The following is a 20,180-nucleotide window of genomic DNA, read 5'->3' as shown; positions in this document are numbered from 1 at the left end:
ATCCGCGGAAAACAAGTTACAAAAGGAAGAAAATATAAATAAAGAAAAAGAATTTATCGATCGTGAGAGATTTGAATTCGTGATAGAGTAATTCAAGAATCTATCGGTCTACCACATTTTTTGTTATAAAAGGATGTTTATTTACCACATAAATTACAAGATTGTAGCAGTGTTTCGACTACACATTCAGCTGTTCGCATGGTGCTAAAAAAGAAATCCACAAGCACGTAAGCCATTACAGTTCGCTCTACATTGCATCGGTATTACACGAAAGAAAAGTACGCAAATAAACATATCAATATGATGAACTCATGGGTCAGACTTACCACCTTCACTGTCACAGCTATTTTCATTCGTTCGTTATCGTTGTCCGGCGCGTTATACATATTTAGTCGGTACATTCCTTCGGTTTCGTAATTGTTATTTACATAATTTCATTTTCGGTCGGGTGTACTTTTGTGTTCGATCTTCCTCTGCTCGGGCGGTCGTGATATTTCTGTTTGTTTTTGGCTTTCTCCGATTTTTTGCCTGACTTTGGTTTGTCAATTAGTCCTTCGGCTTAGCGAACCGAAAGGAAACGCGATATTTCGACGTTGGCAATTATCACGATTCTCACATTGTAGGACGTGGAATGGGTACAGTGAGTCACGCTGACTGAAAGAGACGAAGCGAGGATTTTCGATACATAGGGCGTAGTGTAGCTATCGTTCTTTTCTTTCTTGCGCATTTACATACGTAAATTTAAATAAATTCCTTTCTTTTCTTTTTACGTGACGCGTTTGACAATAAGAAAGGTCCGAAAAAGAACAAGCGAGAAGGAAGAAAAAAATAAGGTACGAACGTCGAAGGTGTCGGCGATAATTTGAATGCAAATCATACGTTTCCCGCCCTGCATTATGCGCCATTTGTCGCAAACGAACGAGGAGTTGTCAAAGAAGAAGACGTTAACATTGCATAATCACGTTGCGAAGCGTGGAATGAAAAATGTCGAGGATGATTCCACGGGATACGATCTGGACGCAGCTTCGCACATTTGCTTCAAGTTTTACGAGTCGTGCAATTAGTGAGACAACTCGAGGCGTATGGTAAAAATCCGAGACGAAACGGTTGAATTCGATTGGTTCTGCTTGATAATGAATCGTCATTGACGACAAATGTTGAGAAAAACGCTACTTATTAATCTTCCAGCGCGACGATACGCGTGCGAGAAGCGTACCCTGTTATGGACAAAGTAAGCGGCTACTTGTGATTAATGCCTTATGCTGAAATCATTTTCGCGTTTTCTGCATGCGGATCTGCGTGCTTTTACGGAGCCGTTCGCGATTTTAACGCGATCTGCATTTTCTCAAAAATTACGCGACTACCTCCTGTAGAAAATACATTTTCGCTATTTCTCTGAAAGATTTTTTTAATTCGTCGGTCTCGCGAGATCCTGATCAAACTCTACACACTCGTAGTCTAAGCAAAAATATTCGTCGCGTATTTTTTCTTGCCGGCAATGGCTCACGTCTCGAGCGTGAGAACAGCGCCCAAATTTTAGGGTTGAAGACATATGTTTTCAAATATTTCGAGAGACATTAGAGATAGAAGAATTACGCGAACGAAAGAATTTTGCGTTTTTTGAAAAATTGATATTACTGTATAGAAAAACTATAGAAAAATTCGTTTATATAAATAATATATCAAAAACTATAATTTGTTCACCGTTGTTAAAGTGTATTCAAACAGAATGCTGCAGTTTCGTATAAACAAATAGAAGTTCATGAGTTAATTTGGAGTGCCATTTCAGATAGAAAATGCCTAATAAGTCTATGCCCATTCGCAGTCAGACAGCAAGGCAATATTGTACTTTACGTTGAATGTGCACACAGCAGTAAAAAAAAAATGAAATGGCATTATCCGGAGTATAAGAAATGTTTACACACTGTCACGTCAGATGAAACGAAAAGAGACACATAACGCGTAACACCTGCAACAACTAACCCAGGTAACGTCATCACGCGTGCATCAGATAAGCGATATTTCACTTGCGTAATTCGAGGCGTACGCTCCTTAGCGAACAGCAGACCATCATCACGAGCTATCGTTTGTCACGTTTTAGATACCTCGTATATCGTTCACCTACCTGCGCCATACGATGTCCGATGCACGTTGCGAGAACACGTTGATAATCCTTTGATGCCATTTCTTAACGATATCATAGAACTGCCATGCGATGCGACAGACCGCAAATTAATAAGCACGCTTCTGTCCAAGACAGTAGAATTGACTAAGGTTTGAGCAACGCCTCGAGTGAAACATAGAAATTTAACGAACGTTCATGGAGGACTATAATTTTACGTAGGATTCGTTGTGCCTCCTTGAATTTTGCAACTTTGTTGCGTGGGCATTTTGAAAGAAACGCAGCACAATGGTTGAAATTAATTGCTACCAATTTTCAGTTCTTTTCGTTCGCGTAAAAAACAACGCTTCCTTTGCTACGGTATAATTAGCTAACTGTAACAGTTTATGTGACACGTTTATCGTTATGTGTCTGGTAAAGCAAATGTCTTGCAGATGTCCAGATTCGTTAGGTAGAAACTTGCATGGTCTAATTTCTAGATCCGGGCTCGTGAATTTTTCTGACGATTCGATTAAGAATGCAATAAGAAGAAAACATAGAATGCTTCGTACGAGAGGATAATCGTGATACGTACGTGATTCCTTGTTTTATTTGAAATTCGCGATAAAATCGATCCTGTCGTAACAGCTGTACATATATCCTTCGGCAAATATTAGAGTCATCTTGCTGGAGGTCTTTTTGGAGGCCTATGAGAGAGACCGCTCCCTCGTCTCGAGCTGTTGTGCAACGTGATCCAAGAGTGAAAGATCATTGTCCCGCATGATCGTACATAAACCTTGCAGCTCGTGTGCAAGTCGTGCACCCTAATTATGCGGGCAAGACCACCGTCATACTTTGCGAATTTTACGAAGTACGAGTTAGTTTCTCGTGTGAATACCTGCAATCTCTTGCATAATAGTTCAGTAATTAATAACATCGACGGATTCACCAACGACAAATCGACAAGTTATAGATCGTCGTTTTAAAAACAATTCTTGCAATTTTACGATTGTTTCGTCGAACGTGACGATCGGCTGACTCGTAGCTGGCAAAATCTTCGCGTCGTACGTTACTCTGCTTGTAATTTGATTAATAATATCAGTTCAATCGTACGAAATAATTGTTATAATTAACGTTTACTATGACTGAATAACACGGTAATTAATGCGTTATGTGTGATGTGTTCGAAGCTGTATGTACGTTGATCGTATTCAACAAGCTGAACGCGATAAAAGTTGCGCGCTCTGACAAGAAGATCTGACGCAAATAGAACTTCTTACGAATAGCAAAAAAGAGGTACAAGATCAAAGGTTATAGCGTTCGGATTCGAAAGAAATCTGTCGAAACGTGCTTCGTTAATGATCTGATTAATATTCAAGACACGTACAAATTACGTGTTTACGCGTCTGAAACATATGATCGATCGAATACAGCTGGCAGTTACAGTTAAATGCGACACTCGTGACATTACGATGGATTTCTATGTATCGTAATTTATTTAAGAGAACGAGAGCGAAGGCAAATCCGCGAAAGCTCAACCAACGTATCCTCGGGCTGTGGGTCGTAGATCGCCACGTGGGTCACGAATCTCAATGAAGTAGAACATTTTATCTCATCTAAACAGTTGAACGGATTACATATACCGGTTAGAGACAATTTCCTCGTATTTTACTTGACGAATATCTTTCGATTTTCAATCCATCGAGGCACGAGCGAAACAAGAATACCGAATATATACCGAGACAGTTTATCCGAAAAACGAGATTTATTATCAAAGAATAACTTAACAAAGTCGAAGTTTCCTTGTATCTTCGTAACAATCCATCTGCGAACGAGAGAAGCCGGCGCGGTGCGTCAACCTCGGTTTCAGCATCTCACGAGCCTTCGAAGTTCACAATTTTTCGCGTGTGCTCGTTTCTCGAACGTTGTTTCGCCACCGGTAAATCCCATCGTAAGTCTACGATATCTAGACGTTGCGCAGAATTAATAATTCAAGATTAATGCGAGATAAGCGGGTCGCGCGGCCCGTGCACACCAAGGATCAGAAGACGTCGAGAAGATATAAGAAGAGAAAAAAAGGAGGAAAAGAGGACGTACATGTATGAAAAGTTTTATCGAGGCGGGAGCTGCCGAATAAAAGCCGGAGTTCGTTTATTGCTCTTCTTGGAACAACCGAGTGCAGCGTCGGACGAAGGACGCGCCGGTGCTCGATGAAAAGTTGAAGCAACACTTTCCCCTTTGTAGGTTCGCGCGTCTACGAACGTCACTTCGCGTTTGTTGGCGAGCCGTGATGAGCCGCGTATTAATTAAAATCGCACGAGATAGGACTCTTTTCATTCGGCGCAAGGCCTCTGTCCCTCGGGGACGCGAAATTAATTTTTACAAAAGCGTATTGGAACGCGACCTTTTAAAGTGACAAACCCTTCGTTCTCGGTAATTACATAGCGTTCCCGCGAGCTCGACCACTCGCGTTTCGATTAAATGAGAACCACGCGTCGCCTGCGCTCCATCCTGTAATTAATAAAATCAATTAGTCGATATCTCGCCATTTGATCTTTGCTCGAAGCACCGCGCATTCGGACAATTTATGCCGAATGAACAACGTGGCTGCTATCCCCGCGACAGCGTCGATAAAAGGCACAGCGAATAACCGGATCGAAACGAACAAGAAGAAGAAGAAGATGAAGAAGAAGAAAAAGATAAAGAAAAAGAAGAAGAAGAGGAACAAGAGCAAGAAAAGGAGAAGAGCGTAAGGTCGGAGAAGATGAGTTACGTAATCGCAGCAACTCGTCGGCGCATGTGTACCGATCGCCCGGGGCGAACGGAGACCTTGTCGACGTGCATGAGAACTGGGCCGTGCCGCTCCGCGCCGCGCCACTGTCCACCGTCATCCCGATTTTACTGGACTCAAATCGAACCACCCACCCCTTTCTTTAAGAAAGTTTCTATCGTGCCCTGTTTAAATTTCTTTACGCTCTGTACCAACTATCTGTCAATTTTTAAATAACATATTCGCGATTATTCGGGTTTCAATCGTGTCGCTAATGCATTACGTTTTGTTCCTGAGGAAGCGAACTGGCTGTGTTCGCAAAACGTTGGGACGCGAGACAATGCGAGTATTAAACGACACGATTGAAAGCCGAAGAATCACAAATATATCGTGTAATCACGGTGCAAGTGTAAGATATAAAAAGAAACGACCATTTTATGGTTTTACCGTTCTGGTCTACTATCTTTTCTTCGAGTTGCACTCTTTCTGTCGTTTTCTCTTTAATTATGTAAAAAGAACCGAAAAAAAGAGAATTTTATTACCTTTTATTACCTTGTTTCGTAGCACCTTTCGCCTTATAGACTTGTAGATTAGGGATCATTAAAAAAAGCTGAATTTTTATAAACCCCAGCATTCGAGGATATTTGCCAAGTTTATTTTCATGTTCTACCGAAGCACGCGATCAATCTTTGGAGAGGAGGATCGGCCGAGAATCTTTTCCTTCTTTGTAAATTGACTCTCCAACTAGCGTCTTTCATCTGTCTCAGTCTTTCCTCCTGTAACTTATTTTCTGACTACTCGATTTCGTTCGGAATCTCAGCTTCTTCCAACTGGATTCTGTCACGATACCACCGCAAACATTTCCGGCAGGCTGACTGTCGTCGCAGAGTCTACGACGTATTTGCTCTTACTCTCCCGGTTAATCTACGACGCACCATACTTTGATATTTGCTCACGAGAAATAAGGAAGCCATTTATATACAGGAAAATCCTTGCTAATTTGGTTAACACAAATACGCAACGTTCATAGTTTCTCAATAAATATTTTTCTATCGATACCAAAGACGTATCTTATCAATATCGATTATTCTAATTATATTTCTAATTATTATTCGAATTATATCGATTTGCTAATTATATTTGTTGAATTCTTAATATACTTATACATATCGTTGTATCGATAATAAACGAGCTTCATTTCGTCTCATCGGCACGTTTATGAATCAATTTCTCCGACTATTCGCGCCAAAGAGGATTGTATGCTTTACGCTGCAAAAAAGGACGTACAAATCAATCGCATTACGTCAATCTTTCTTAAACTCGTTCGTCATTTATACTACTTACAAAGGAACACGCATACGCGCGCATTTATTGCCTCGAGTTTGCAACGTGAATTAAGGGCGACTGTTGCCATGCAAGATATACAGAGTCACACACGCGGTTTCAAGGGCTCGAAGCGGCACGGTTGCGCCTCGAAAATGGCACGCTTTTTGAAACAGAATTCAGATTTACAATCGTAATTCGCATCACACGATCATTCTTCGAATTTCCGACGATTCCTCGATGACCTCAGCTTCCAAACCAACATTTTGTAAAAGTGGTCATGGATCCGACGATAGCACTTTGATTTCACCGCGAGTATGCATACAGTCAGTCGCGAAAGTCTACATATATCCCCAAAGTATAGAATTATAATAAAAACTTTATTATATAATTGTCTCGATATGCTAAACGTATATTATTCGAATGTAACAGGATTTATTCGGGTCTTTACTAAAAAAAAAAAAAAAAATAATAAAAAAGGATTAAAAAGATATAAAATATAGTGTTACGAAAATAACGTAGACTTAATATTATATCAATATCTTGCAGCCTCCACCTCCCTGCGTAATCATCAATAATGGCTCGGTATCTCCTTGGCATCGATGAAATCAAAGGTTTTGTAATTTCTCATGTAATTTTATCTCAAGACTTTTCTGAGTTAAATGTTTTAATTTTTGTAATTCCTCGCGGAAATACATTAATGCTGATCCCGTTCATATATATAAATATAAATAATTTTTCAGTTTCTTTGGTAAATCGGATACACGAAATTCGATAGGCGTACGTAGACTTTCGTGGCTGACTGTATGTGTCGACTGTATGTACGCCGGTCGGCCATGCTCCAGAAATTGTGAAATTTGAATTAGAATTAAGGAATTTCTTGCGAAGATAAACGCGGTTACTTTGACGGACAGATTTCAGAGCACGGTCGTATTATCTTTTCACGTAACATGTGCACGCGTGTTACCTGTTTCGAGAACTACTCGAGTGAATCATGCAAGTGTACACGGTTGCTTAGAAATCTGATAACAAGCTAGAACACTTTGCCCCTTTGCGAAATATCCCCCTAGACTTTTTGTAAATATTTGCCTAATCTGTTATAGTTCTATAGGAAGTTACCTGAGATTCTAACTCTAAAATATATTATTATGATTTACAATCGCTCGTTCAAACGCATATTCTTTTTGTTGCAGGTATTAGGTCCGATTTCAGGATGTCACGTGAATCCAGCTGTATCGATGGGACTTTTAGTAAGCGGGAATTGCAGCTTTCTAAAGACGATTTGTTACATAGTTTGCCAGTGTTGCGGAGCAATCGCGGGTTCAGGAATTTTAAAGGTAAAATTCACAAAAGTTCATAAAAGAACGACTTTGGATTTTTTATTCAACCGATGACCAATAATTATTACTAATTAGCACTTTTACCGTTGATTGAATTCTCATTACCAGTAATATTATAGCCTACCAAATAATTCCTTGATCTTTATTTTTTAAACCTGTTTTTAAGTTGCACGTGTGTATATCGTAAATGTAGATACAGCCTGAGAACTGTTTTTTTTCATCCTGGATAATTATCCAACAAAGCTTTTTAGTCGCCTGATTTTGATTAAAACGTCGTTTTAATTTAAAGGTCAAGGTTTTATCATTTGTTTGCCGACATTCATTACATCAGAAAATAACGACTCAGAGAAATTACAGGTATGCATTATGCCTGATCCATTCGTGACAGTTAATTCATATAGACATGCATAGTGGTCAATTTCGATGATTAGCCTTTGTTGCTATATATTTCACAATTCATAGATCTGTATCTCACGATTCGCAATACAGTATTCGATTACTTTTCAAAACGTAATACATTAAAATATTAAGTATGAGAAAAGAAACAAATTCATTGACAGATCTTTCAAAATAAATGTACAACAATTTTATCGATATTATACTTTCCCCTGTACTTTTTGCATACTTTTGTTCTTTAAATAATGGCCAACGTTCTTTCTTTAAACTAGAATAAAGCATAATTGTTACGACGTGCTTATATCTGCAATACTGTCGCATTAAATTACATAATGCAATGTGATAGCCATTAAGCCCACAATTACAGTTGCTGGACTATATGTAGTTGTCGAAAACCAGAACCCATTGAAAGAACCGCGGCTATAATTATCCAATAAAAACTGTACAATTGAGGAACGGACATAGTTACCTTTTTCGGCTTTGACATAATGTCCCATGCTAACAGTACTAATTGACGTGGTTGAAACAGCATCGAATCGTTCTTTTAACTGATCGCCGATCGTCATTTTAGTATATCCCATAACGAAACAAAACTCGCGAAAGATCGCGATAAGTCGACAAGCTGTTCGCGAAATATCTGGAATTTCTAAAAGCAAACTTGTAATATCTATATTTATGTAAATTAAATATAATAAATTTATATTCGTATTCGAAGTATATTTATAGAATTATCCAAGACGATTGAAATGGTTCAAATTATTATTGCTGATGATACCTTAAAAATGATCCATAGATTATAGATTATAAATAGATAGGTTTATAGATAAATAGGACCTTCACCTGCAGTAAGTAAAGAGTAAAATAAAGACACAACTTAATTTAATATTTTTTACGTCTAACATTCTTCCATACTGCTCGCATTACTAGTCTAGCGAATATATATGCAATTTCATATTTCTGTGGGGATAATTTAAAAAGTAGAAACCAAGTATGAGTATTTTACTCATAAATGCATCAAAATCAAAATCCACGATCTATAGTCTACGCATTACGCGTCATTAGCCTAGACACTCGTTGCTGTCGCCCACTCTCTTACAACATTTATCCGTATGCCATATACAGTACATATTATGATATATTCGTAGTATTATAGTATACAGTACATGTTGTAATACCTTCAACCATTATTTGCAGCTATTGATCCCTGTTGAAGCGGCAAATAACGGCTTAGGAGCGACAAATTTGGGCTTACTGGTCAACCAAATGCAAGGCATCTTCATGGAAGCGATCGTTACATTCCTGCTACTTCTGGTTATCCATGCAGTAACAGATCCCAAGAGAACCGACACAAAAGGATGGGCGCCTTTGGCGATCGGCTTGACCATCACCGTGGCTCACATGGCTGCTGTACCTGTAACAGGAAGTAGCATGAACCCGGCTAGGTCGTTAGGTCCTGCGATCGTCCTTGGTAAATGGGACGATCTGTGGATCTATTGGGTCGGACCGATCCTCGGAGCCTGTATCGCTGGTGCCTTGTACAAATTGGCGTTCAGACATAAAACGATGGACGATGAAGCCTCTTACGACTTCTAACAACAGAGTCGAACGTAAATATCGCTTACGATGTGGACCTGTTTCCTGTAAACAAAAGGAACAAGTCAAAAATCATGTTGATATCTGCTGAATGTAAATTTACTGCATTTGACGTATTAAAAAAAAAAAAGTTTAAATGGCGCTTTTCGCAAAAAAGAAGGAAAAAAGAAATAGGAGAAGGTATCGTTCGGTTTAATTGATATCCGAAATTGACGATAAGGTATTTTTGCAAAACAAAACACGACTGATCGAATAGTTTAAACTGAGAAAGAAATGGACGTTCTGTTTATAGTCTGAGTAATCTTTTAACAAGTATTTAGTACAATTAGATGTTTAGTAAACTAAATCCTTGCATTGTTTTAGATACTACTTATAATTGACGAGACAGGGTATATTTATACGTTTCAGTTTTTTGCATTTCGATCGTTGGAGGAAGGATCAAGGAACAAGTCAATTAAAATTCAACGAAATTAAACGATGTAAACGCAAATCATTATGCAATACATCTGACCGCGTTTGCCGTTAATTTTTTCTTATGTACTTCGCATGCAATGATCTATGAGAGATATACGAAGGAGAAACTTAAACAACATCTTGTTTAGAGTAGACTTTGTTATTGTTAATAGTATAATTAATGAAGTATATCTGTTTAATATTTATCATATTTTTAATGACGATAAGAGAAAAGAATTAATACGCTCTAAATGTTCTAGGTACATAATCTGTATTTATCCGAATAATTTATGAAATGTATTTAACTTTAATCGATAATTTTAATAGTAACTTATCAAATTTATTATGGATACATATATGTATCATATTATGGACGCTATACAATTTCGTTCGATAGATTTTCATCTTATCACAACAAAGATATCCATGTACATGTCGTATCGATATATTTTCTACCCCATTTAGGTTTTGTACATATTGTACTTGCATTTACTTGTAAGATTTCACATATAAATACATGGTTCATATTGCACACTATGCTTGTATAAAGTATTTATTTAAACAATTCTTTCATCGGCAGCCTGAACAATTTGTATCTAATAAAATTCCAAACATGCTCTATGCAAGTAGTACAACTCTTAATTAATGGCTCCGCTTTAAACACTAATCTCAACAAGTTCATATCAAAGGACTCGGTTTCTAAAACAATTTAATTACACGTTAATTGCACATTCTCCCATCGAGCTTCCTCGTTGTATCGCACACATCTACGACTCGAAGCAGCAGAAATAGCACGTACCGAAATAGACGAACGTGGTTTTTGGATGCCAGTAAGTTGGGTGGTTGGGTGATGCCAGTAAGTCCCAGCATCGTCGACCGGCAACGTGTCATTCGATCGCGAATTACCAACTGAAAAAGCAATCGAGATCATTCACTCGGATCAAACGGACCATCGAACGAAACGAAAGATTTCTTTAAATTTATAATTGGTAATTAGTTCGTCCTCCCAAAAAACGGTACGGTAAACCATGAAAAGAAGTTGCGGCAAGTGTTACAGTGAACGCACATGAATCGAACGCTATCTATATACGTACGTGAAACATATTAAAGTATTTTGTACAACAGAAGGTTAATTGGAAGCGTAGAAAAAAATGTTAGGGGAGGACGATAGTGGAGTCAGTGATTACTTCCGGTCAAATTTCCTGGCGCTCCAAAATGCGGTTACACCGCAGGATATGAAAAAATTCATAGCCCTGAATGAAAATTCGGAAAGGATCCGTTTCCTACTGCGTTATCCAGTGATTTATAATCTGCCTGTGCGAGTTACTGAAGAGGGGGAATTGCTGAAGAACAGCGAGAAAGCTCTGAAACTTAAGGATATCGGTAACAAGTATTTTGGACGTGGTGAATTTATTAAAGCGCTAGGATCTTACTCGAACGCGGTTCTGCTAGCACCTAGGAAAGGTAATTGATGATCGTTGATACTATCGCTGCTATTCATCTGATGCTGTTGAAACGTTAACATTCTACGCGTCGTTTCGGTAAAATTGATCGTTTCACAATCTCTACGTAAGCTACTCTGTCAACGCGCCCAGTTCATCGCACACCGATTTTATAACAATGTTAGAATTATGTCGATGCGTTTTAAATTTAACTTAACTTGATCTTCGCCTCAACTTTGATAATCGCGCGATACCAGGCAGCGAAAGTCTCGAATCTTTGGTATAATCGTAAATTCAATGTGAACTTACTTACTTTGCTTTAAAAACTACGATCGAATCAATTGCGAATTGTTCCTCAGACTTAGGCGTTATATTGGCGAATCGTTCGGCAACGCTTTACCACCTAGAAGAGTACAGTTACGGTCTAACAGACGCGGAAGAAGCTTTACGCGTCGGATATCCACATGAGTTACATTATAAAATTCAAGAAAGACGGGCTAGATGTTTGCTCGGATTAAAAAGACACGACGAGGCTGTGCTAGCATTCAGGAACGCTTTGCAAGCATTAGACACTGCGAAACTATCATTGGACAAGAAACAGAAGCTCGAGGCAGACATTAGACTTATGCTTGCTGTGATAGACAAGGGTAATCGGCTGGCACAGAAGACGTCGAAAATTTCTCAGAAAGAAGAGATTAGGGAGCCTAAAAAGACGACTCTAAAGATCGAGGACTGCAATCCTCTGTATCCTTCCTGCAGCAAAGCGGTTGAAATTAAGGATGAAGGTGGTAACATTGGTAGACACGCCGTTGCTACTAAAGACATCGAACCTGGCGAAACGCTAGTGATAGAAAGGCCACATTGTGCAGTCTTGTTGGCCGAATACAGGTGCGGTTAACTGAATAAAAACCTCGAAAAGAGTCCAAGCACGTTCAGCACGTTTCGAGAAACATTGAAAAAACTAGCACATTTTAAATTTCATAAGTTTCAAATACCTAACGTGCTTCTTGTATTCAACGTTGATTTGCCTTCTGACCATACGTCTGCAAGCTGTGTGTCTTAAAACGGTCGACAGGAATTGTAGAACAATGTTTAACTATTAATTCAACTTTGACCAAAATGTGCCTCAGATCCTTATTCGAGATTTCCATTCACTTGTCAAATGTTCAGAAACAGCGCGGGAAATTATACTTGATTAATATTAACACTCGTATAATTTCATTGCAGACTCACCAATTGTCATCATTGTTTCAAGAAAATATTCGTACCGATACCAACTAGCTGTGACACGTGCAATTTCGTGGCTTACTGTAGTATTCCCTGCAGAAACAAGGATGCCGAGATTCATAAAAACGAATGCACGATACTACCCAGTTTATGGTTCTCGGAAACTTCTGTAAATTGTTTCTTAGCTTTAAAGGCAATCGTTCAGAAACCCTTCGAAGAATTATTGGCGCTCAAAGATAAGCTTAAGGCTACGAAGGGGAGATTCGAGACTTCGACACAGCGACCTCGTCGACACGATGACTTCGAAGCTATCTATGGATTAAGTAATCAATTGATCAATTGTTACAGTCGTACAAAAATGGGAAAAGAACGCCTTTTGATGGAATAAATCTAATATCATGATGTTTTTAGTATACTAAATACGTTTACTAATAGATATTCGTTGAGAAAAATATATGCACAATATCCATTTATGTTTCTCATTGTACAGTAACTCACGAGGATGAAAGAACATCGGAAGATCTTTTCCACAGAACTTATATAGCTATTTGGCTATTGAGACTTTTAAAACGAAGCCCTTACTTTCCCGAATGGGTTAAAACCCCAGATTCAGCGGAAGCGACACCCTCCGATGGTGAATTATACATAGGCAGTTTAATTTTACATAATTTAATGTTAATACAATTTAACGCTCATGAAGTAAGTCGTGTTATTTCTTTTTCCTTTCTTGTTTTTCAATAAAACTAGTATCAAGTATAGAATCGAAAGTTTGATATATTTGTGCGTTGTTTGTACTTATACATTTACATTTCATTCTCAGATATCGGAATTAGCTGTACCAAAGGGTAGCAATATTTTAGCAAAAGCTAAAAGTAAATTTATTGGTGGGGGTGTTTACTCGACAGTTTCACTATTTAATCATTCGTGCAATCCTGGTATCATCAGGTAAATAGAAACCTATGATTATGAATTGTAATATAAATGAAATTCATAATAACAATCGTTCATAACTTAATTACTAGGATAGTAATTATGAAATAGTAAATCGTAAATAATCATCACTGGCTACATAGGTATTTTATCGGTACCACTATGGTTGTACGAGCAATTCGCACTATTCCAGCAGGAGAGGAAATCTCCGAAAACTACGGCCCAATTTTTACAACTACTCCCGAAGCTGAACGGAAACGGAAACTAAGAGTACAATACTGGTTCGATTGCAACTGTGAAGCATGTACAGCACATTGGCCTACTTTGGAAGAAATCGATCCAACGATTCTAAGGTATTCTTTATTTTGATACGATTATTTCAAATCTTGAATCTTTTGTGGCTCGAAATTAAAGGCATGAAATATTTCAATCTTCTTTCAGATTCAAATGCGAGACTGGTAAAGAATGTGGAAACGTTCTACCTATAAAAACAGACACAAACGAGTTCATGATCAGATGTTCCAAATGTGGCAAGAATACTAATATTTTCAAAGGTTTAAAAGCGTTACAAGACACAGATGCCATTTTTAGAACTGCTTCCAGAAATCTCGAGGAAGGGAAGCACCAAGAAGCATTAAAATCTTATTTAGAAATTTTAAAACTTCTAGATGAAACCCTTGCTTTACCCATAAGAGACTATCATCTTTGTCAACAAGGTGTTCGATTATGCATGCTTCCTTTAGGAAACGTTTCTTATATTTAAGAATTCACTGCGTCAATGAAATCAATAATTTAACAAAGATAATGTAACCAAGTATAATAATTTCAATATATATGTGATAATTTCTTTTTTAACTGAATATTTAATGGAATAAGAAATATGAAATATACGACTCCGATGTACTATTACTTTGATACTTTATTACTTTCTATTAATGAACATCAAACTGCTATTTGCAATAGGAAAGCCAAAATAATTATACCATACATTTTTATTTTAGTCTTAAATTCGTAAGAGTACAAAATAATTAATACAACATAAAACGGCCGTTCCTTCTATTTCTTCATGAACTTCTTCACATGAAAAACGTCCCACTGTTATGCTTATCATTATAATTGTCCTTAATTGCAACCGAATTCTTTCTGTCTCACCCGTACACTTTGAAGCAATGAGTACGTTCCGTAAGAGATTTACCGTACTCGATAGCTTACATCACAAATAATTTTGTTGCGTGTAAAATACCTTTGTTACGTAATGTATATGCGTTTGTGAAAATGTGTCGTGCATGTGAAACCGACTACGCACGCCTGGGTACATGTGCCTAATTAAGATTTACGCATAAAGCACGTTTACGTTTTATGCGTGTACAAAGTGTTAACAACTTAAATGTTAAACATTATGTACGTGGATTATTCCATATCACTTATGAATGTCTTTAAATCGTATTATCATTGCTTCGACAGAATATGTACGCGTGGTAACGATTATCTTTTTTATGTACATATAAAATCGGTTTTCTTTATCTTCCATCCGGCACATTTAGTCGATCCGTTCTCTCAAACACTTTTAGCACCTAACTGTAAGTAAATAGAAAAAACATTTAGAAAATATACACTTGATCCTCGATATAAATTCACTACATCGCTTTTTTGCACTGGAAACCGGGAATTTCATTGTAAAGAGAATAGAACAGGCGAATTCTTGCAACACGATTGTTTCAGTATGCTATCGCAGATTAACTCTGAAGACGAAAACTAAAACTTTGTTTAGTTAAGAAGTACTGGGAATGCTATAAATTCATGAGTTTCTTTATCTTTCTTCCACGTTGAACAGTAGAAAAACACATACGATGACAATTTTCTTTATATTGCAAGTGCAAGATTCGATCTCTGCTTCTTTTCTATACATATAGTTTTTCTGGTTTGTTTTTTTAATTTGTGGTAATATTAATACCGTCTGTCACGGGAATCCGAACGAGAACGGCGGTCTCGGCTACGGCTACGGCTCAGTGATCTCCTGCGAGGACTACGGGATCTTGACCTAAAATATTAAAAAAGCATTTTATACCACTTTTATTAAAGTTTGGAAAACAATTTATTAATACACGGCGTTCTATTTTGTCTCAAGTTTTGTGTTATTATCATTAAGATGGTATTAACTTTCTGAGATATATGTCACCTAAGATCGCATCTAAATCACGCTCTATATTCCTCCAAAATATTATAATATAAAATTAAACGTAGTTATATTAAATGATGTATGAGACGAAACAGAACGTCGTGCGTTGAACACATAGGTACGAAAATGATCGCAAGGCAACCGTAATAGAATTAGGACTGGCTAATTCCTATTTGCCTAAGGGGTGATAAAACTAGTTAGACACAATAATTAATACAAAATGACATCTCACCAATAATGAGAAACCAATAAACGAAAGTAGGATTAATTTAGTTAAAATAAATTTTTACAACTGTTACAGATATATATGTAAATATATATCTTGATAAATACATATTATGTAACAGGCGGCAGTTCCCTGGTCCAATGTCTACCAACATATCACTAAAATAATTAAAAAGAAATATTAACCAGTGTCTTCTATTCCGTTTGCTAAAAATCTGTTGAATAAACATAATTAATTAATAGAAACTGTCATTGGACTGCAGAGAACATGACACCATCAATTAGACAAAAAAAAGAAAAAAAAAAGATAAAAAATCTTTGAAAATCGGTGAAATACCAGACAACTGTGAACATGTAGTGGTGGTTGGTGGTGGTGGTACTTGGTTGGGTGGTGGTGGGATGGTGTGTAGGTGGTGATCATTTTGCTTTGCTCAGTCGAAGAGAAGTGGCGGTCGCGTTGTCGGCTAAGTTTAACGTGATGGTTGACGAGTAGTAGTAGTAGCAGTAGTAGTAGTAGTAGTAGTAGAAGTTGGGACGGACGGACGGACTGACGCGCCGAGATTTTGACAGAAGTATTCGTTCATATCGCGTCGGCTGTTCGATGGATTCACGATGCTCCTAGCCGCTAGAGGTTGAGGTAGCCCGAAGAAGTCTTTTTGAAGGGGAACAGACGGACTGACGGACAGCATCGGACTGTCAACTGACGGACGACTTGGCTCCTACCGGTGACTGGTGGTGACTGATGGTGACTGGTTGGGAAGTTAGTGGGCAGGCAGGCTTTTTTTTTGTTCAGTTTTGATTGCTAGACTTTTTTTCACGGTGGCTGTAGTAGTAGTAGTAGCAGTAGTAGTAGTAGTGGCGGGGAGACGAGCAGAGCTAGGAGCTGACGCTGGTAGAATCTGCAAACGTCAGTTTTAGCAATATAACCATCAAAGTTATCATACTCCTGGCCACTATTGGTATACACGACATTTTTCCTTAATCCAAATTCACAAAATTGCACATGTATCACTCGTCAGTGATATTTTCATTACGATTATCCTAGACTGCCCACTCTAATGCGTACAAAAGACTCTACTTGCAACTGATCTGATTAAATTTATATGATGGATGTATCAAATTATCCTTTATATAATTATCGCAACGCATGGTGCAGTATGCTAAGAAACCGTATTTTAAAAAAATAATAAAATTCGACTTTGTACAACTAATACACCAAAAGTAATAAGAATTAAAAACTGCGTCAATGCGTGTACGATAAATAAATGTGATCAAAATACGAAGTGCATGAGATATTTGCACATTAGTGAATTTTAATATCAAAATCTTTTACTATATAACGAACTATTTAATTAAATTGGATGTGTAACTTCTACTTAATTTGGTACCTGAATACATAACAAAATTTTTCAAATAAAATGATCAACTGCGATTGCTTATTACATAATTTCTATGCATTGTTAAAATCATAGTTTCAAATACCAAATAACTTAATTCCAAGCATTTGCAAAATAAAATTTATAAGATACTATAATAAGACCACAATAAGCACTAGAAAAAAATTGTTTTAAACTGGTAAAATTAACACCAGACACCGCTATGATTTACTTTTATCTGCCACCGGTGCTTCTCTTTATGCACCAAACTAGCATCGTAATTGCCAACTAATTCTGAATCTCAAATTTTCGATTATCTTAATTCAATTTTATAAGTTATTTCTTCGTCCTCAGCCTATCTATTCTTTTAGTCCTGTCCTCTCCAACTTATGCCAATCAATTAACAATATTTGACCGCCGATCGTGACAATTGCGCAATTCTCAGTGTTCAATACATTTCGATCAGAATTATTCTATGTTTTATATGATATATTGTGATTCTGCGTGCAAAATTGCGATGATCACAATACAAGCGGTACTTGTAAATACCTACTTGCAATTTGTAGATTGGCTGTTCTTGGTAAGGCCCTGAAAATTTGATAAAATTATGAAACATAAGGGAATTACCTAGAATATCGGCTTATCGGCGATCTGCGTGGGCTTCTTGACCAGGACCTAAAAAAAATTAAGAAAAACTGTTGTATGTTTCAGACTGCTCATATGTTGCCAATCGCCATGTTTCGCTTTGATTTCTTTCTTTTGTCTACTCGCACCTGAAAATTGCGGTTAACAGGGCTAGGAAAATCTTACCTTGGATAACGACCCAGTGATCTCCTTCGAGGACTGCAAGATCTGGACCTATAAGTTTGTCAAAAAGATATATGGTATGTGAATCCTGTTGTTTGCTAAGCATATTCACAAGGAGATTACAATGGGAAAAAATGAGCTATATATGAGATCGCTACCTCTGCCATAACTAAAAATTTACCCTAGCATCTCCCGTTTAGGTTTCCCATGCAATGTATTTGGTTGCTCTTCGGCTAACCTCGTAAATTTTCATATTTTATATAAAAATATTTTATGATACTCAAAGAAACTTTTTCTTCAATTATTATTTCAATGTATCAAATCTTTAATTTGCAATTTGCATAAGAGTACTAGCCAGAAGAGCGATAATATCAAATAAATATAGTATATAATATATTCTATCTGCATTCCTATATAAAATAAAAAAAAAAAAAACAATTTACATCCTTTGTGCATAAATAAATTCACCGAAACCCGTGCATCATTTCTTGACATTCTTATTTGATAACTGCACTGTAATACCTACTTGGTGAGACACTTAGCCATCTGCAGCAGCTCAAATGTTGCTGTAAAACATGGATATTCAATATTTTAAGATTTCTTACCTGGAATATCTTGGACCTGATCTCCTTCCACCTCCACGTCTACTTCTTCCTGAGGACATTTCTACTCTCACTCTGGTCCCACAACAGCGTCTACAAAATAATAAAAAATACAAAACGATTTTTATTATTAAAATTTATAAAACTGTTATTACATATTAATTAATTATATATACATAATATGTATATATATACAATATACAATAATATGTGTATGTGTATATAAATATAATAATTACTACATAACACTTACGTTCCATCTAACCCTCTAACTGCATCTTCTGCATCTCGTGGGTCTTCAAATTCCACAAATGCAAAACCAGGTGGTTTCCTTGCAACCCATACATTTCTAAGTGGGCCATATTTACTGAATGCGCTTTCTATTTCATGTTTACTAGCACTGTTCCCTAAATTACCAACGTAAACCTTACATGAAGGATCCCATTCACGATAACGTGACATTGTGTCTATAAAGAACAAATTTTCTTTTATTAATAACAAAATAAATTTCAAATTATCAACATAAGTTTTGATTAATGAATCAATAGTTTAAGTACGTATGTTTTGAAAATTGAAGTGTTTCATATAAATAGGTAGTATCCTTGATAGACCTATTATCGAATTCAATAGCCTATGGCCTACAGCCTATGAGAATAAATCGACACCCACTGTCAGTTTACCTATACTAAAAAAATATCGACCGGTGACGAAAATAATACTGCTGTATACAGTATTTACAGCTAAAAAGCGGTATCCATTTTGCATGTGCCGGCTTCATAATCAAGTTAATCTTATATAATAACCTCAATAATCTACAATCGAGTCAGTCACAAAACTTAGTCGATTATACTGAAAAGGGAAAGTCGGTATACCGCCATGTTGTGCTCTCAATTTACTGCAGTAACGAGGGCTAATTAATTCGGAATTTATTCAGGAATGTAGATCTTGTATGTTATTTGAAATATTATTGCTATATACAAATATTATTTTGTTTTTGATTTTATTTGCATAAATGTATAAATATTACAAAAGAATTTTAGGATTTGTCGGAACAAAAACTGACGCCATGGAATTTTTGAAGTAATTTCCTTATTTTCGCGTAATATTTTCAAAACGAAGTACAAATAAACAAATGTATATCTATTTTCGATAAAATATTATATTTTACTTACTTAAATGTATACGTTGGTTCGGTGGATTTCGTAGTCTTGTAACACACAACCTTTCGCTCGTACTGTACAAGTAGAAATGCCCACAAAATGGTGGCGTATGTAGCGTTAATCTTCTTCCGTGGCCTCCTTTCTAAGATGGCATTGGTGTATATTGCTTTCTACTTCCTAGTCAAATGAAAGTTTATTTCTACTTTAGTATCACGTATTAATATTTAATGATTATGTTTTTTAAATGTTTACTATC

General features: G+C 36.9%; 3 protein-coding genes and 1 long non-coding RNA gene across 12 annotated transcripts in view; 3 read left to right on the top strand and 1 right to left on the bottom strand.

Annotated features, from left to right (window-relative positions):
• Positions 1 to 10,513, top strand: part of LOC126916723 (aquaporin AQPAn.G-like) — a 33,833-nt gene extending 23,320 nt beyond the window's left edge. For all 3 annotated transcript variants that reach the window (XM_050722801.1, XM_050722802.1, XM_050722803.1), the window contains 2 exons: positions 7,388 to 7,531; positions 9,125 to 10,513. In XM_050722801.1, the coding sequence (XP_050578758.1) occupies positions 7,388 to 7,531; positions 9,125 to 9,523 (543 nt within the window). In that variant the 3' untranslated portion in view covers positions 9,524 to 10,513. The remainder of the gene's footprint in view (positions 1 to 7,387; positions 7,532 to 9,124) is intronic.
• A 143-nt stretch (positions 10,514 to 10,656) lies between these two features.
• LOC126916708 (SET and MYND domain-containing protein 4-like) lies at positions 10,657 to 14,484 on the top strand. The gene is made up of 7 exons (XM_050722770.1): positions 10,657 to 11,440; positions 11,778 to 12,306; positions 12,646 to 12,968; positions 13,136 to 13,344; positions 13,466 to 13,590; positions 13,719 to 13,928; positions 14,017 to 14,484. Exons 1-7 carry the CDS (start codon positions 11,128 to 11,130, stop codon positions 14,336 to 14,338), a joined length of 2,031 nt encoding a protein of 676 aa, XP_050578727.1. The 5' UTR covers positions 10,657 to 11,127; the 3' UTR covers positions 14,339 to 14,484.
• A 65-nt stretch (positions 14,485 to 14,549) lies between these two features.
• On the bottom strand, positions 14,550 to 20,095 carry LOC126916731 (RNA-binding protein 1-like). 7 transcript variants are annotated; one of them, XR_007710716.1, is made up of 8 exons: positions 19,937 to 20,095; positions 19,018 to 19,231; positions 18,768 to 18,857; positions 18,166 to 18,213; positions 17,983 to 18,030; positions 16,703 to 16,878; positions 15,530 to 15,616; positions 14,550 to 15,153 (listed from the first exon to the last, which is right to left on the bottom strand). XR_007710716.1 is itself a non-coding variant. In XM_050722818.1 (7 exons), exons 2-7 carry the CDS (start codon positions 19,224 to 19,226, stop codon positions 15,150 to 15,152), a joined length of 486 nt encoding a protein of 161 aa, XP_050578775.1. In that variant the 5' UTR covers positions 19,227 to 19,231; positions 19,937 to 20,095; the 3' UTR covers positions 14,550 to 15,149. The 7 variants fall into 7 exon arrangements, 4 of the variants coding, with proteins under 4 accessions (XP_050578775.1, XP_050578777.1, XP_050578776.1 ...); XR_007710717.1 differs by lacking the exon at positions 18,166 to 18,213; XM_050722818.1 differs by lacking the exon at positions 16,703 to 16,878.
• LOC126916739 (uncharacterized) lies at positions 19,614 to 20,013 on the top strand. The gene is made up of 2 exons (XR_007710724.1): positions 19,614 to 19,711; positions 19,805 to 20,013. It is a non-coding gene; the product is annotated as an uncharacterized LOC126916739 (long non-coding RNA).
• Positions 20,096 to 20,180: the final 85 nt, after the last annotated feature.

Source organism: Bombus affinis, chromosome 5 (genome assembly GCF_024516045.1).
Source record: "Bombus affinis isolate iyBomAffi1 chromosome 5, iyBomAffi1.2, whole genome shotgun sequence".
Taxonomy (NCBI): Eukaryota; Metazoa; Arthropoda; class Insecta; order Hymenoptera; family Apidae; genus Bombus; species Bombus affinis.
Note: the sequence above shows the minus strand (reverse complement) of the source record. Positions and strands in the feature narration are given on the sequence as shown.